We start from the raw sequence: 18,383 nt of genomic DNA on the forward strand, positions 1-18,383 counted from the left end.
TGTGCACATGGAAAGTTACAACTGCACGGGGGAAGGAGAACTTGAAAGCCAACAGTTCCAGTCTCCAGTGATTAGGAACATAGGAGCAGGAGTAGGCCATTCAGCCCCTTGAGCTTGTTCCACCATTCAATGAGATCATGGCTGATTGTATGGTCGGTGGCTTCCAATCACAAGGATTTAAGTTTCTCATACATGGGCATTAACTACGAGCGATAACTTCCATCTCAGTGTAACCGCCAACAATGTGGAAAGGCATCATTAGCACACAAAATACGGCAGACAAACCTTATTCAAACATGAACGATAGGAAAAAGGAAGAAACGAAAGGCACTCAACTTGGCCAAACCACTTGGACCTATGTCGGTGTTGCTCCATGCTTCAATTGCCACAATTACAGTCGTTTATTATATTACAAACCAGCAGCATCACTAGGTACACTGACTCCGAGCTCTCCCTTCCCCTCCAAAAAAAAAATGAGCTCCAAGCAGCACTTCCATTCAGCACATTAAATTAGGGTGCCTTGGACAGTCCTGGGCAATAAGATACATTCAGCATTATTAAGTGCATCCCACGCATACCTTCCGCAAAATGCCCAAAGCGGGCCGGAGAGATTATTTTCAACAGAAACTGGAGTTGGGGACATCAAGAGAGTGCTAACTAGCGCATTTCTTGGAAATGCAGTGTGTGGCATTGAGTCTAAATTAACACTCATTGAGTCATCTCTTACTCTAACTCAATTTTTCCCATTAACTCAAAACTGTAGGATTTCTTACCCATTTCTTGATTTATCTCGTCGTTTCTCTTTTCCACTTCGGTGACCTGCACTTGGCCCTGAACTTATGTTTCTCCATAACAAATAAAAGTCAAGACCAAGGTAGATTTTAAAAGTGACTAAGTTGATAAAATGCAACGTATAATATAGCCACACACACCAGTAGGTCTCTTATTCACTTCACAGTTAGAGTTGGCTGCCTTACTTCCCCCTTGTTCCTCCAGCACCAGGTTTCCCCTGGTCCCTCGCTCCCTCAGCTGCTATACACCATCCCTCTGAAACTTCCTGCTCAGTTCCCGAACTCCCTGCTTTGAAAAGCCTCCTCAAAAGCCCGTCTCTTCGACCCTGCCTTTGGTCTCCATTTCGCCCTTTGGCTCTCCTGTTTAGTGTCCACTATTTTGTCCTTCTTGATAAAGCTCTACGACACGCCACTGCATTGTGTGGAGTGGCAGGTTGTCGATGATCCCTGCGCCCATGCAGCAGTGTGGGTACAATTGGCCTTCGCCTACTAGAATCATAGAAAGTTATAGCACAGAAGGAGGCCATTCGGCCCATCGTGTCCATGCCGGCCGAAAAAGAGCTATCCAGCCTAATCCCACTTTCCAGGTCTTGGTCCGAAGCCGCTTCAGGTGCACATCCAAGTACTTTTTAAATGAGTTGAGGATATCTACCTCTACCATCCTCTCAGGCAGTGAGTTCCAGACCCCCACCACCATCTGGGTGAAAAAAATTCTCTTCAACTCCCCTCTAATCCTTCTACCAATTACTTTAAATCTATGCCCCTGGTTATTGACCCCTCTGCTAAGGGAATTAGGTCCTTCCTATCCACTCTATCAAGGCCCCTCATAATTTTATACACCTCAATTAAATCTCCCCTCAGCCGCCTCTGTTCCAATGAAAACAACCCCAGCCTATCCAATCTTTCCTCATGGCTAACATTCTCCAGTCCTGGCAACATCCTCGTAAATCTCCTCTGTACCCTCTCTCGTGCAATCACATCTTTCCTGTAATGTGGTAACCAGAACTGTATGCAGTACACAAGCTGTGGCCTAACTAGTGTTTTATACAATTCCAGCATAACATCCATGCTCTTATATTCTATGCCTCGGCTAATAAAGGAAAGTATCCCATATGCCTTTTTAACCACCTTATCTACCTGTCCTGCTACCTACAGGGATCTGTGGACATGCACTCCAAGGTCCCTTTGTTCCTCTAATCCTCTCAGTATCCTCCCATTTATTGTGTACTCCCTTGCCTTGTTTGCTCTCCCCAAATGCATTACCTCACACTTCTCCGAATTGAATTCCATTTGCTACTTTTCTGCCCACCTGACCAGTCCATTGATATCTTCCTGCAGTCTACAACTTTCCTTCTCGCTTTCAACCACATGGCCAATTTTTGTAACATCTGCAAATTTCTTAATCATGTCTCTTACATTTAGGTCCATATCATTAATATGTACCACAAAAAGCAAGGAACCTAGTACTGAACCCTGTGGAACCCCACTGTGACTGGAAACAGCCTTCCAGTCCCAAAACCCCTGTCGACCATTACCCTTTGCTTCCTGCCACTGAGCCAATTTTAGATCCAACTTGCCACTTTCCCTTGGATCCCATGGGCTTTTACTTTTCTGACCAATCTGCCATGTGGGATCTTGTCAAACGCCGTGCTAAAATCCATGTAGACTACATCAAACGTGCTACCCTCATCAACCTCCTCAAAAAATTCAATCATGTTAGTCAGACACGACCTTCCCTTAACAAACCCATGCTGACTGTCCTTGATTAATCTGTGCCTTTCTAAATGATGATTTATACTCTCCTTCAGAATTGTTTCCAATAATTTGCCCACCACCGAGGTAAGGCTGACTGGCCTGTAATTAGGCGGTCTATCCTTTTCTCCCTTTTTAAACAACGGTACAACATTAGCAATCCTCCAATCCTTCCAGCACCATGCTTGTAGCCAGAGAAGATTGGAAAATGATGGTCAGAGCCTCCACTATTTCCTCCCTTGCTTCTCTTCACAGCCTGGGATAAATTTCATCTGGGCCTGGCGATTTATCTACTTTCAAAGAAGCTAAACCCCTTAATATTTCCTCCTACTACAGGAGTCCCTGATCCTGTTCACCGTCCAGCAACTCCTGATGGAAAATGAGTGCAGGTGGGAGCAGGATCGGGATCGGCTCTGATGCACACACCATTCAAATAGCCTGCTGACATTTGAGAACTGTCTTTGCTACCATGTGAAGAATGCCAAAGCCCCGGAAGGTATTTATGAACTGCATCCCAAGCAAGAGCCAACATGTTCAGGAGAAAGCTTGCATTTATAAAAGTCACTTCACGACAGATTTCCACCCACGAGGCAGATATCTAGAATCATAAAAACAGCAGTAGGCCATTCGGCCCCTTGAGCCTGCTCCGCCATTCAACGAGATCATGGCTGATCTTCCACCTCAACTTCACTTTCCCGCCCGATCCCCATATCCTTTGATTTCCCCTTAAGTCCAAAAATCTATCTATTTCAACCTTGAATATACTCAACGACTCAGCATCCACAGCCCTCTGGGGTAGAGAATTGCAAAGATTCAAAACACTCTGAGTGAAGAAATTCCTCCTCATCTCAGTCCTGAATGGCTGACTCCTTATCCTGCGACTATGCCCCCTAGTTTCAGACTCTCTAGCCAGGAGAAACAATCTCTCAGCATCTACCCTGTCAAGCCCCCTCATAATCTTATATGTTTCAATGAGATCACCCCTCATTCTTAGAAACATAGAAAATAGGAGCAAGAGTAGGCCATTCGGCCCTTCGGGCCTGCTCCGCCATTCAAAATGATCATGGCTGATCGTCTAACTCCGTACCCTGTTCCCGCTTTTTCCCCATATCCCTTGATCCCTTTAGCATTAAGAAATATATCTATCTCCTTCTTGAATACATCTAATGACTTGGCCTCCACTGCCTTCTGTGGTAGAGAATTCCACAGGTTCACCACCCTCTGAGTGAAGAAATTTCTCCTCATCTCAGTTCTAAATGGCATACCCCGTATCCTGAGACTTTCTAAACTCCAGAGAGAATAAGCCCATTCTACTCGATCTCTCCTCATAGGACAACCCTCTCATCCCAGGAATCAATCCAGTGAACCTTCGTTGTAAGGCAAGTGTATCCTTCCTTAGATAAGGAGACCAAAGCTGTATGCAGTACTCCTTCTGGGCACCTTCCTATATTGTCACCTCACGTTACACGTACCTCGTACTCCTCCATGTTGACCTCCTTCGGTTTGATCAGCTCAAGTTTGGCCCGAGCAATTTTCATTACATTGCGACACCTGAAACACATTGGTAGCGGAATTAATGAGAGTTTCAAAGCACCCTGCTCCTGTTGCAGGCAACAAAAAGGAGAAAACGTGCATCTATACAGCACCATGTCACGTGTCAGAGATATCTCAAAGCACGTTACTACAACTGAATTACTACGGAAGCACAATCACTGTTGTGTAAAGAAAGAACTTGCATTTATATAGCGCCTTTCACGACCTTAGGACGCCCCAAAGTGCTTTGCAGCCAATGAAGTGCTTTTGAAGTGTAGTCACTGTTGTAATGTAGGGAAACGCGGCAGCCAAATTGCGCACACCAAGATCCCACAAACAGCAATGTGATAAATGACCGGATAATCTGTTTTAGTGATGTTGGTTGAGGGATAAATATTGACCAGGATGCTGGGAAGAACTCCCCTGCTCTTCTTAGAAATAGTACTGTGGGATCTTTTACATCGACTTAAGAGGGCAGACGGGGCCTTGGTTTAACTTGTCATCCCAAACACGGCACCTCCGACAGTGCAGCACTCCCTCAGTTCTGCACTGGAGTCAGCCTGAATTTGGTGCTCAAGTCTCTGGAGTGGGCTTTGAACCCACAGCCTTCTGACTGACCTTCAGTGCTGCCCACTGAGCCACAGCTGACATAGCAGCCATTTTGTATAGGTGCGGGCTGACTCTCTGCACGCCTTCAAGTGGGAGCTGGACCAGTTCCTGACTGGGGCAGAGATCGCATCGTACAGAAGGTAATAGATAACACTTGGTCCGTGTGATCTCCTGGATTGGTTTCAATCGCCTGAGGGGGGGTCGGAGGAGAATCCGAGTGTGTTCTTTTTTCCCCTCATTGCTCCTGGGATTTTCTATCTTTTTTTTTTTGCCTCTCCCAGGAGATTAGATGGCATAGTGGGGAGGGGAGTAGGAAGTGTCTAGTCAGGATGCTCCGGCCACCGTGGTGTGTGGGGCAGGTTTGAAGGACCAGCTGTTCATTTCCTGCCCGTCGTTTTAGTATGAAAAAAAACAAATCTGTTTCTTGGTGGTGTTGCTTGAGAAAGGAACGTTGTCCAGGGCACCGCAAGAAATTTCTGCTCCTTTTCATCTCTGTTCCTCTTTGAATAGTCATGGGATCTTTAACATGCACCTAAATCACCTCAACACATCTCAGTTTAATGCCTCATCCAAAGGATGGCACTTGGGACGATGCCGCACTCCCTCGGTACAGCACCGGTCTCTTGGCCCAGATGGTACCCAAATCCCTGAGCAGGTTTTGAACCCACAGCCTCTTCACTGAGATGAAAGTGCTACCCGTCGAGCCAAGCTGTCACTGATTACTTTCGCTTATTACGGTCTGCGAGTCAGCTCTCCCTACTGATATTGATTAAAGTGGTGATTTTTTTTTTTTCCCCCACCCTGTGCTCCCTCCATCCTCACCGGGGTACCTTTCCACAAGTGCCAGGTGACCTCCAGGTCAAGTGGCCATTCTGCACGAACGAGCCTGGACGTTATCGAGCGTCACAGCTAAGCTCTATCCTACCTTCACCTGACATGCACTTTACAGCACTTTACAGTTCACGGGGCTGTGATTAAGAGCAGAAACAGGTCACTGGGCTGGGGTTAAGAGCGGGAACCGTGCCCAATTTTGTTTCCTTGATGGTCTGAATGCCTCAGTCCCATCGCCGGGAGGCACAGTGTCGCACCCTGAGATCAGTTAACTCACCACAGAGCAGGATCGAACCTGGGAACCTCCTGGTTTGTAGGGCTCAAGTACATTGTTGCTAGTGCTTTTATTAACTGACTGACTCACTCGAGAGTTAAAGTGGTAAATTAACAGGGATAAGTGTAATTAAGGAGCTCTTCTTATGTTCCTCTTAGTTTACAAAAAAAAATCATAAAATAATTGTCAATGTAACATTCTTTCTTAAAAAAAGTTTCAGGAGTGGAAGGTCATTGGGAGTTGAAGAGGTACGATTAAACGACAAGGGTCGTGGGGGAGGTTACTGCATTCCAAACTATTAGAATTTAATTTTCAATATAAGATGACGCTTCATATTTGAATTAGTGCCAGTCCCTTTTGAGGTATACTGCAGGCTGAAGAAAGGATATCACCCGTGTGAGACACACAGAAACGTTGATTCAGATTTTCCCCCTTCGTCTCCTGATGGCACTGACCCTTGCTGGGGTACGAGGCCATCAGTGATAGGCCACTCTGCCTAGCTGAGATCAAACTTACTCGGCACGGACTGGGAGAGGAGCCCAAGGCCTGGCGGTCTCTTTAGCTTTGTGCTGAATCAGGCGGTGCTTCGTCCCGCATGGCCGCGCGAGGCCTCCTCGCATGCAGCCGCATAAACTCGCTCGGCCTTCGAGAGGTAGCGGGATCGATGCCTGCATTTTCTACTCGACTTATAGGGTCAGCTATAGCTCAGTGGATAGCACTCTCGCCTCTGATTCAGAAGGCTGTGGGTTCAAACTCCAACTCCAGAGACTTGAGCACATAATGCAGTCTGGCATTCCTAGTGCAGTACTGAGGGAGTGTTGCACTGTCGGAGGTGCCATCTTTCGGCTGAGACACTAAATCGAGGCCCCGTCTGCCCTCCCAGGTAGATGCAAAAGATCCCACGGCTGCTATTTCAAAGAAGAGCAGGGTGTCCTGGTCAATATTTATCCCTCAACCAACATCACCAAGAACAGTTTTTCTGGTCATTATCACATTACTGTTTGTGCGCAAATTGACTGCCACGTTTCTTACTTTACAACAGTGACCACACTTTTTTTTTAAAAAGTACTTTATTGGCTGTAAAGCGCTTTGGGACATCCTGAGATAGCGAAAGGCGCTACAGAAATGCAAGTCTTTTTTTTTGTAAAGACAATAAGTCACTTTTTACCGTTCATCAAAATTGAGATTCCGATCTGCAAACTGCTCCAATAGTGTCCTCTCGATGATCTTCTTTGGCGCCTCGTTGCGCAGGAAGTAGACCACCACATGTTTTAACCGGTTATCATTCTCCAGCGTAGTGCCTTCCTGGGCCAGCCTCACCAAACGGGAGTACTCCGCTGTGAAAGCCTGGAGGAAAAATCCAATCCAAATGCATTCAGAACGGTGACACTGCTTTGAGTTGCCGCGGAGCCCCAACTTTGGGAATTCACAGTAAAATTCAGAAAACGAACCACAAGGGGGCCTGCTGACGCCACGTGACGAAAGCAAATCCATTACCTAACGGCAGACATCTGCAATCCCGACCGTAAATGGGTCCCTTGTTAAAGCTTGGGTGTGAGCTCAGCTCAGCGACTTGAGTTGCTTAATTAGCCGAGCCCTGCAGACCAAAAGGTCCTGGGGGTTTGATTCCGAGTCTGAGAGGTAGGGTGGTGACAGATTGATCTCGGTGGTAATGGGTTATGGGTGGGGGGGGGGGGGAAAAAGAGAAAACAATTGACTTGGGGCTCTCAGCAACCTGATCACTATCCTGTGACGCAGGCTGGAAGTGCACAAGTTGACCGAGGACACGACTGGATTCAGCTGGGACCTGCCCTGCAATCAAATTGCCTGTTGACACTCGCCGTCCAGAGTCACCCATAATGGTTGGCCACTTGGGCAGGGCACTAGATGGCGCCTTAATGCAGTGCAGCCGTATCCCAGGTGAGGAGGGAAGAAATAAAATATATCGTCCAAAATCCTACATCTCAAGCTTTATTCCCAAATTTACATGGCTCCCTTCCTTCCCCAAACTCCACTATTCTGATGTGGAGATGCCGGTGATGGACTGGGGTTGACAATTGTAAACAATTTTACAACACCAAGTTATAGTCCAGCAATTTTATTTTAAATTCACAAGCTTTCGGAGACTTCCTCCTTCCTCAGGTAAATGTTCAGGATCTCCTTGAATGCGTAGGCTTCAAGGAGATCCTGAACATTTACCTGAGGAAGGAGGAAGTCTCCGAAAGCTTGTGAATTTAAAATAAAATTGCTGGACTATAACTTGGTGTTGTAAAATTGTTTACAATTGTCCACTATTCTGAACACACTTCTCTTAACCCTTCTCTTCCCCCTCCCCTCCCCAACAGACGGGACAGGACAGGGGGTGGGAGAACAGACAGTTGCTGTTAATGGTATTGTGCAACCAACAGCTGGGCAAGAGCAAGATCTCTTGGATTGCTCCCCCAGTTTATTTTGAGGTGGTGGGGGAAGAGGGAGGACGGAGAGACTCGCCTCACTGCCTCCCTCCACCGTACAGGCCAGCTGAGAGATGAGTTGAATATCAGACCAATAACTGTGTGAATAAGTTCACCCCCCGCCCTTTTGAAATGCCTCAGCCACTTCCTCTCTTTTCTGTTCTGCCGGATGATATCGCACCGGAAGTTTTTTAAATCCCGCTGAGAATAGGGTGGCAGTATGAATACAGTTGACAGTATGATCAACTCAGGATCTCAATGCGTTAAAATTTGAACAAGGACTCGATTGGATTGCACACTGCGATTCTTCCTTAAAAAAGTTTGCCGTTAGGAACTGAATTTGAGGAATTTGTCATTAAAAACACGTTAAAGGGATGGGCTTGTTTGCGTTCATGCGAGTACATTCAATGCACGTCTCAAAAACAATCACAAACAATACACACAAGCAGAACTTGTAGCTACTCCAATACTTCCATTTTCTCAAAGGGTTACGTGCTGCAGGTGAATGCAATAATGGGCTAAGCATTTTACATTTTGCAAATTCACGTTCCATATTCTCCCGCCGGGGGTGGGTGTGTGCGTTGGGCAACCCCCTGCAGGCATATGCACCCCAGTCCTTTAGCTCCCCAGACGGCTCGATTGATAAAGGCGCTGTAAAATTCAGCCCTACAGAGCAGAAGGCCCAGGTTAACCCCCTGAAGCTAGTCCCAGTCTGGCCCGATGGCACGCCTCACCCACGGATTGGCAGTGGAAACAAAATATCTGCCTGATCGCCATCCATTGATTCCTCCTGCAAGTGTGTGGAAGTTGAGAAAGGAACGTTATGAACAGGAGTAGGCCATTCAGCCCCTCGAGCCTGATTCGCCATTCTATTTAATCATGGTTAATCTGTACCTCAACTCCACTTACCCACTTCTGTTCCATATCCCTTGATAATTTCGATTGACCCAGCACCCACAGCCTTTTGAGGGAGCGAGTTCCAGATTTCTACTACCCTTTGTGTGAATAAATGCTTCCTGATTTTACTCCTAAATGGCCTAGTTTTAATTCTAAAATTACGTCCCCTCATTCTCAACTCCCCCACCAGATGAAATAGTTTCTCCGTGTCTACTCTATCAAATCCCTTTATTATTTTAAACACCAAGGACAGGATTGGGTTTGGTTGTGATGTCACAGTGGAATAATCTGCCAATACTTATTGTCTAGGCTCACTCGTGGAGAATGGCTTCTTGGTAACTGAATTATACGCCAAGAGTCAGTGCCTTCCGGGGGAGGAGGGAATAAAAACTGACGGGTAGGGTGGGGGAGAAAAAAAAAAAGAGCACTGGGTGCGTCCTGTAACAAACCATTTTTATGCTGTGTGGTGACTCGCTTAGGTTGGGTTTTACAGGGATGTCGACGAGATGGGAGGCTGGCTACCATGTCCGAACACGTCACACACAAAGATCAGTAGGCCCTGTCGCACGACAGATTAAAAGCACCGAGACAAGAGAAGGCTGAGGGGTGACCTAATAGAGGTCTTTAAAATTATGAAGAGAACATAGGAACAGGAGTAGGCCATTCAGCCGGTTTGATAGGGTAGACGTAGAGAAGATGTTTCCACTTGTGGGGGTGTTCAAAACTAGGGGCCATAATTGGAGATAGTCAGTTATAAATCCAATAAGGAATTCAGGAGAAACTTCTTTACTCAGAGTAAATGAGAATGTAGAACATGCTACCACAAGGAGTGGGTGAGGCAAATAGCATAGATGCCTTGAAGGGTAAGCTAGATAAACACATGAGGACGACAGGAATAACAGGATATGCTGATAGGGTGAGATGAAGTAGGGTGGGAGGAGGCTTATGTGGAGCATAAACACCGGCATAGACCAGTTGGGCTGAATGGCCTGTTTCTGTGCTGGTGATCCTATGTAACGGCAGGTCACTGGTGGCTTCACCCCTAAAGTTTGTGCTGTCGCGCTGCCATATTATTGTGCACGTGTGTTCTGGACAACTGGAAACTCGAGAGCACCTCAGTCTGGTTTGAAGTGCATGAGCAATAGGTGCTCACTGTAGCACCATTTATAATGTACAGCCAGAAGTTCTGGCCATCCAATTCTGGGCACCATGCTTTAGGAAGGATGTCAAGGCCTTGAAGAGGATGCAGAGGAGATTTTTTCCGAATGGTACCAGGGATGAGGGACTTCAGTTATGTGGAGAGATTAGAGAAGCCGGGATTGTCCTCCTTAGAGCAAAAAAGGTTAAGGGGAGATTTAATATAGATGTTCGGAGTATAAGGGGTTTTGATAGAGTAGATAGGGAGAAACTGTTTCCACTGGCAGGAGTGTCGGTAACCAGAGGGCACAGACTTAAGGTAATTGGCAAAAGAATGAGAGAGATGAGATGAGAAGCGAGTTATGATGATCTGGAATGCACTGCCTGAAAGGGTGGTGGAAGCAGATTCAATGGTAACTTTCAAAAGGGAATCGATATAGCCTTGAAAAGGAAAAATCTGTAGGGCTATGGGAAAAGAGCAGGGGGAGTGGGACTAAATAGAACAGCTCTTTCAAAAAGCCAGCACAGGCACAATGGGCCGAATAGCCTCCTTCTGTGCTGTACGATTCTACGATTCGATGTAATCTAGAATAATGCCAAGCTTTGGAGAAGCTGTTGAGGTTTTGTTAAAGGGCCTAACATTTACAGGTGCCCCTGTCGTTAATCTTCTGATCTGTACGGTTCAGTATTACACATGGCAACGACTTTACCCACTAGGCCATCTTCATTGTCATTCATCAATCTTTTAGGCGTGAAACACAATAGCAGCCCTCTGGTACCTCACCCAGGCAGCCATTCTCTGTGTGTCAACACACAGCGAGCAATGCCGGACTATTCCTCACTGACGACATCACGGCCAAGCCCAATCCTGTTCTCCGCTGTTGTGCAGGAGCGACTGGATCGCAAATCAGGAGCAGGAACCCTGGCTGATATTTCTCCCCACCCCCTCTACTCCAGGGGCACTGAGGGACCAACCGCAGAGCCCCAACTGAGATCAGCTAAGTCAACATAGATCAAGGATGGACTGTGGAACCCTCTGCTCTGCCTGGCTCAGTATTACACTGGGCAGTGCCTTTACTAGACCAACAGGTAAGCTATTTACTCAAAGTCAGCAGCATCCCTCACCTACTCTAATTAGTGGAACTGCTGGTATGGAAATTAGATATGGCTGGGATAAGGTGGCAGGTCAAGCAATGTGCTCAAAAGCAACAATGCGGTTCACATATATAAACCGAGACATGTAACCTTCAATTCGATAGAACGTTTTGATAACGGCATCCTGAGTGTCATCCTTACGGCCTTTAAGTTGGAAAGGGGGAAGGAGGGCAGGTTTTTAGAGGTCATGATAAATGTAAAGAATCGAGGTCATGATAGGAAGAGGTTCCATTTTGAAAGTTCATTTTTGCCCTATTTTTAAAAAAAAACTCTGGCAAACAGGTTTAAATAACCATAACTTCATGCAGGGCTAGAAGATTTGAGCTTTTCGCAAAGGCATTGAAAAATTCTAGGTATGAACAGGAGTAACATTATAATGGTTCATTCTTAATTAAACAAATGAGATTACTATGGGAACAGGGAAACAGCTTATCTTTAGATTTTTACATTGATGCCAATTTAATCCCAATTTCTCCTGAAGACACTGACTCTTGCCATGGGGTCGGATTCCACGAGCGCTGGAGGCCCTGTGTAACCCATACGCAAGTGGCTAATGAACGTCAGCAGTTGAGTGCCAGCAAGCTATGCGACTGTGGAGGGCATCACAGCCAAGCTCGATCTCGTCCTCACCCACCCATGCACGTGCTTTGCAACACGAATCACCAGAGATAGCAATCAGCAATAGGAGCCCTGGCCAATCCTCCCCCCAACTTGGCAAATTAACAACTGCAGTCAAGCCTCCTTTACAGATGGTCATAAATAAATACCTCACTGATGGGATACTGGACAGGTTTTGTTTGTTAGCATGCTGTTGTGTCACTTCTGGGATTTTGTTTTAAATACAGCCCTGTCTGACGGGATGAAAGTCTCTCTGCTGGCGGTTAGGGTTTTAATCAATAAGCAAAACGATTTTGGATAACTCGACCAAATTCCGTATGCACAAAACTCGCATTAAACTGGTAGGATTTTGATGGTGAAATGAGTTATAATGCTGGTCCATGAAGTTGTAAACACGATGTAAACTGTGCGTGTGTGTGTGGTATTAAGGCTTTGTTACTCACTACAGTACTTGTTTCATGGCGCAAATGAGGGGTTCAGTGGCACAATGCAACGATACGATAAAAAAAAAGGGATCAGTCCGTGGAGCGGTGGGATACGTACTCCTTTCCACCATCTCCTTGTGGCCAATTCCTGATCAACGGGGAAATAGGAGGGGAGGAGAATAGGTGTGGAGGGAAGGCTGGATGTTTCCTCTTCCCCCAAAATGAGATGATGTGGAGATGCCGGTAATGGTCTGGGGTTGACAAATGTAAAGAATCTTACAACACCAGGTTATAGTCCAACAGTTTTATTTGAAAATCACAAGCTTTCGGAGATTATCTCCTTCGTCAGGTGAGTGAGTGAAGGAGATAATCTCCGAAAGCTTGTGATTTTCAAATAAAACTGTTGGACTATAACCTGGTGTTGTAGGATCCCAAAATGAGAATCGAAGAACAATACAACTGGGGCTGCTCTTTCATATCAGGTGCTAGCCGTGGCTCAGTGGGTAGCACTCTCGCCTCTGAGTCAGAAGGTTGTGGATTCAAGTCCCACTCCACAGACTTCAGCACAGGCTGACACACCCAGTGCAATACTGAGGGAGTGCTGCACTGTCGGAGGTGCCGTCTTTCGGTTGAGACATTGAACCGAGGGCCCTTCTGCCCTCTCAGTTGGACGTAAAAGATTCCATAGCACTATTTTGAAGAGCAGGGGTGTTCTGGCCAATATTTATCTCGAAACCAATATCACTAAAAAAGACAGTCATTATCACATTGCTGTTTGTGGGAGCTTGCTGTGTGCAAATTGGTTGTTGCGTTTCCTACATTACAACAACGACTACACTTCAGAAGTAATTAACTGGCTGTAACGCCCTGTGGTCGTGAGAGACGCTACATAAATGCAAGTCTTTCTTTCTATCTATTTTGATAGCCTGATGTAAAGCAGCATTGGCAGAGGCCAGATTACCACAGATCCTTTCTGCCTGCACCCTTTTTTTTTGAAAGTTGTGAGACAAGAATAGGGTGGGGTCTAAAATGAAGGGGAAGCCAAGTAGTCGCCTATTAAGATTATAGTGCCCCCCAATTTAGTGGGGGAATGAAGTACCTCCGAACCTCCAGCTTGTGTGTAGATTTTGTGCTCATCATGCTTTTTAAAATTAAAAAAAAAATTTAAAAACGAGATGCAAGTTCGAATAAAAGCAGTAGCAGAAAAAAAACAGGAATTAGAAAACACATTAGATCATGGGTAGAGTTAAGGAGGGGCTCTGCTAAAGGTAGTTCTTAACCCCAGCACCTCCCCCTCCTGCCCCTCTCCAAATACCATTCAGCGTACCACACTATAAAACTGCAGCTTCACTCAAGCTCAGAAACCTACTGAGCTACAAGTCAGAGCTGCTGCAGTTAGGAGAATCACAGACCGTGATGGGAGGATAAATTTGAAAGCATTGTTAAAACCCCTTAAATCATATTAATCAACATACCACATAAACACGTACCCGTAATCTAACAGCAATAATGAACTCAAAAATCGTGCATTCCCTTTCACTTTTAAACCATACTGGAGCCCCACAAACACTGAATGGGAAGTAAAACAGTCAGTGCTGGAAGGGCAGAGAGTGGAATTTTTTTTAAAAAACATATTCCTGGAACATTCAGCCTTTTCATACATGATGATGATTAAATACAGTACAGGTAGATACATATTGTATGCAGGTAACCATATATTAACACTAAATCTGATGGGCAGGTCATTGGGCTGGAGGCATTGTTCCAAAATTGCAGTGCTCGGGGGAAGAGAAGAGCTCGGGGGAAGAGAAGAGCTCGGGGGAAGAGAAGAGCTCGGGGGAAGAGAAGAGCTCGGGGGAAGAGAAGAGCTCGGGGGAAGAGAAGAGCTCGGGGGAAGAGAAGAGCTCGGGGGAAGAGAAGAGCTCGGGGGGAGAGAAGAGCTCGGGGGGAGAGAAGAGCTCGGGGGGAGAGAAGAGCTCGGGGGGAGAGAAGAGCTCGGGGGGAGAGAAGAGCTCGGGGGGAGAGAAGAGCTCGGGGGGAGAGAAGAGCTCGGGGGGAGAGAAGAGCTCGGGGGAAGAGAAGAGCTCGGGGGAAGAGAAGAGCTCGGGGGAAGAGAAGAGCTCGGGGGAAGAGAAGAGCTCGGGGGAGAGAAGAGCTCGGGGGAGAGAAGAGCTCGGGGGAGAGAAGAGCTCGGGGGAGAGAAGAGCTCGGGGGAGAGAAGAGCTCGGGGGAAGAGAAGAGCTCGGGGGAAGAGAAGAGCTCGGGGGAAGAGAAGAGCTCGGGGGAAGAGAAGAGCTCGGGGGAGAGAAGAGCTCGGGGGAGAGAAGAGCTCGGGGGAAGAGAAGAGCTCGGGGGAGAGAAGAGCTCGGGGGGAGAGAAGAGCTCGGGGGAGAGAAGAGCTCGGGGGAGAGAAGAGCTGTGGATGAGTCAGTAAAGGAAGTGGGTGAGAAAAGTTGAGAAGAGGGAGGGGGAGGGAAAAAATGAGCGAGAAAGGGAGGGAGGGTGTGACAAAATGAGGAAGGGGAAGGAAAGGGAGGGGGGAAAAGAGAGGGGGAAAAGAGAGGGGGAAAAGAGAGGGGGAAAAGAGAGGGGGAAAAGAGAGGGGGAAAAGAGAGGGGGAAAAGAGAGGGGGAAAAGAGAGGGGGAAAAGAGAGGGGGAAAAGAGAGCCAATAAAAACTGCTTCTGAAGGGTCTGACCAGAGTAGACCGTTACAAGTCCTTGTGACAAAACGCACGATGCTGGGTTCAATATTGAGTTAATATGCAATAGCAGACAGCATTTAAATCACAGTGAATGAAATAAAGGGAGTGTGTACCTTGAAGAAACCCGCTTCAGGCCCATGCCTGTCATACACATTCCTGGCTTTACCTATAGCCATGATAATACCTTGCATGGTTGGGGTCAGCATGACCTGCCAATAAGGGGTCGTAGGTAAAAGGTCAGATATGGATAAAGCTATTCAAAACACATGAATTGGCAACAATTTTTTTTTTATTTTTGCATTTTTTTAAAAAAAAGGATCACATAAAGAAAAAGTATCAAATAAAAAACTGCTTTATAAATCATCTTAAAATGATTTAGGCTGCAATGAAGTAAGCAGTGATTAAGCAATGGTTTTTGTACGCTTGTATATAAAAATTAGACGGTGATTGAAACGGAGCATAGACAGAAATCTGAAAGAAACCAGTGAGATTTTATTTGCCCTGCAAATGCTAACAACTGTGAAATGCAGATGTACGTCGACATGCTGTCTACGATGCAGTCCACAAACGCTCAGTCCGTACACTGAATGCAATTCTCTCTTTCACGCGTTTAAGCTACCAGCACTCGCGGCTCAGATCGCTTGCTCAAATATATAGGAACCATACAACGTCGAAGGAGGCCATTCGGCCCATAGTGCCTGTGCTGGCTCTTTCAAAGAGCCATCCAATTAGTCCCACTCCTCCACCACCTCCCAGACCCAGCTCTTTCCCCATAGCCCTGCAAATTTTTTTGTTTCTTTTCAAGTATTTATCCAATTCTCTTTTGAAAGTTTCTATTGAATCTGCTTCCAACGCCCTTTCGGGGCAGCGCAATCATAGAATTTACAACACAGAAACAGGCCATTCGGCCCTACGGGGGGGGGGGGGGGGGGGGGGGGGGAATCTATGCCGATGTTTACGCTCCAGGCTAGCACACTGCAGCACATAGTCAACAACTAAAAAAGAAATACGGCTCCATAATTTTTCCTACACTCCGCAGTGTGCTTCTGAACTTCCCTCCCAGGCCAAGAGAAGAGGGAAGAAATATGGTTAACAAAAAGCACACACAAGCATGCTGGTGCAAAAAGGAGGAAGAAGAAACATGTTTAAAAGGTAATTTGTTTTTCTCTCCAAATGTTCCCTCTTCCTCCTTCGAAGGTGCCGTCTCTTGCTGGGGTGGGGTTCCGCAGGTACCTCGCCTGAGGGGCTCGTTCTTCTTGCGTGAGCCTAGGCGGGTGATGCCAGTGGGGTATTCGACCTGGGGAACCATCGCAGCCGAGCCCGACGCCCGCACACGCGGACTTTCCCGGCAAGGATCGGCGGACGTCAGTCAGAAACAGAAAAAAAAATGTGGAAGGGGAGAAATTAAAAGTTCTGTCCCAAAGTATCAACTGAACTTCAAACACCCGCCTGCCTCCCAAGAACTATCCAAGTAGTTCGACAAGTAAACACCCAGTCAAATTTAAAAAGAAATTCTATAAAAGTCAGATATTCAAGAAGTGATTCTATAATATACAATGCATATATTCAGACTTCCATTTTGTACAAAGCAAAAATCTGATACGATCAGAGTCAGAATAGAATTAGACTGTAATCTAAAGTCAGGTATAATCGGTGCCAGCTCGATGGAGCCCAATTCTCTTCTGTTGAAAATGTCACTTCAAGTCACAAAGACATCCAATGTCATTGGGTACTCCACCCCCCCACCCCCCCCCCTGCCCTGCATTGTATAACGTGCACTCTCCCCCCGCCCTGCATTGTGTAACGTGCACTCTCCCCCCCGCCCTGCATTGTGTAATGTGCACTCTCCCCCCCGCCCTGCATTGTGTAACGTGCACTCTCCCCCCCGCCCTGCATTGTGTAATGTGCACTCTCCCCCCCGCCCTGCATTGTATAACGTGCACTCTCTCCCCGCCCTGCATTGTGTAACGTGCACTCTCCCCCCCGCCCTGCATTGTGTAATGTGCACTCTCCCCCCGCCCTGCATTGTGTAATGTGCACTCTCCCCCCCGTCCTGCATTGTATAACGTGCACTCTCTCCCCGCCCTGCATTGTATAACGTGCACTCTCTCCCGCCCTGCATTGTATAACGTGCACTCTCTCCCCGCCCTGCATTGTATAACGTGCACTCTCCCCCCGCCCTGCATTATATAATGTGCACTCTTCCCCCCCCTGCATTGTATAACGTGCACTCTTCTCCCTCTCCTCCCTCCCTCCCCCCCCCCCCGCCTGCATTGTATAACGTGCACTCTCCCCCCACCCTGCATTGTATAATGTGCACTCTCCCCCCGCCCTGCATTGTATAATGTGCACTCTCCCCTACATAAGAACATAAGAAATAGGAGCAGGAGTAGGCCATTCAGCCCCTCAAGCCTGCTCCGCCATTCAATAAGATCATGGCTGACCTTTGACCTCAACTCCACTTCCCGCCCGATCCCCATATCCCTTGATTCCCCTAGAGTCCAAAAATCTATCCATCTCAGTCTTGAATATACTCAACGACTGAGCATCCACAGCCCTCTGGGTAGAGAATTCCAATGATTCACAACCCTCTGAGTGAAGAAATTTCTCCTCATCTCAGTCCTAAATGGCCGACCCCTTATCCTGCAACGATGACCCTTAGTGCTAGGCTCTCCAGCCAGGGCAACATCATGTCAAGCCCCTCAGAATCTTATATATTTCAATGAGATCACCTCTCATTCTTCTCAACTCGAGAGTATAGGCCCATTCCACTCAATCTCTCCTCAAGAGCAACCCTCTTAACCCAGGAATCAATCTGGTGAACCTTCGTTGCACCGCCTCTAAGGCAAGTATATCCTTCCTTAGGTAAGGAGACCAAAACTCTACACAGCACTCCAGGTGAGGTCTCACCATAGCCCTGTACAATTCTACCAAGACTTCCCTACTCTCGTACTCCAACCCCCTTACAATAAAGGCCAACATTCCATTTGCCAACCTAATTGCCGTATCCCTTCCTGCATTCTGTAATGTTCACTCTCCCCCATCCTACATAACGTAACATTCACGCTCCCCTATCCTGCCTGCTGAAATGTGCACTCCTCCATCCCCTACCCTGCGTTCTGCAGCGTGCACTCCTCCATCCCCTAACCCTGCATACTGTAACGTGCACTCTCCCCTACCCTGCATTCTAGGAGTAGGGGGCACA

The 18,383-nt window shown here is 47.0% G+C and overlaps 1 protein-coding gene across 2 annotated transcripts in view; it reads right to left on the reverse strand.

Annotated features, from left to right (window-relative positions):
• usp25 (ubiquitin specific peptidase 25) overlaps window positions 1-18,383 on the reverse strand; it is a 148,580-nt gene that overhangs the window by 26,962 nt on the left and 103,235 nt on the right. The window contains exons 19-21 of one of the 2 annotated variants that reach the window (XM_067993372.1): window positions 15,292-15,387; window positions 6,959-7,137; window positions 4,016-4,094 (exon numbers count right to left, since the gene is read on the reverse strand). In XM_067993372.1, coding sequence (XP_067849473.1) covers window positions 4,016-4,094; window positions 6,959-7,137; window positions 15,292-15,387 — 354 coding nt within the window. The remainder of the gene's footprint in view (window positions 1-4,015; window positions 4,095-6,958; window positions 7,138-15,291; window positions 15,388-18,383) is intronic. The other variant, XM_067993371.1, reaches the window with a different exon arrangement.

The sequence above is a fragment of the Heptranchias perlo genome, chromosome 11 (genome assembly GCF_035084215.1).
Source record: "Heptranchias perlo isolate sHepPer1 chromosome 11, sHepPer1.hap1, whole genome shotgun sequence".
NCBI lineage: Eukaryota > Metazoa > Chordata > Chondrichthyes > Hexanchiformes > Hexanchidae > Heptranchias > Heptranchias perlo.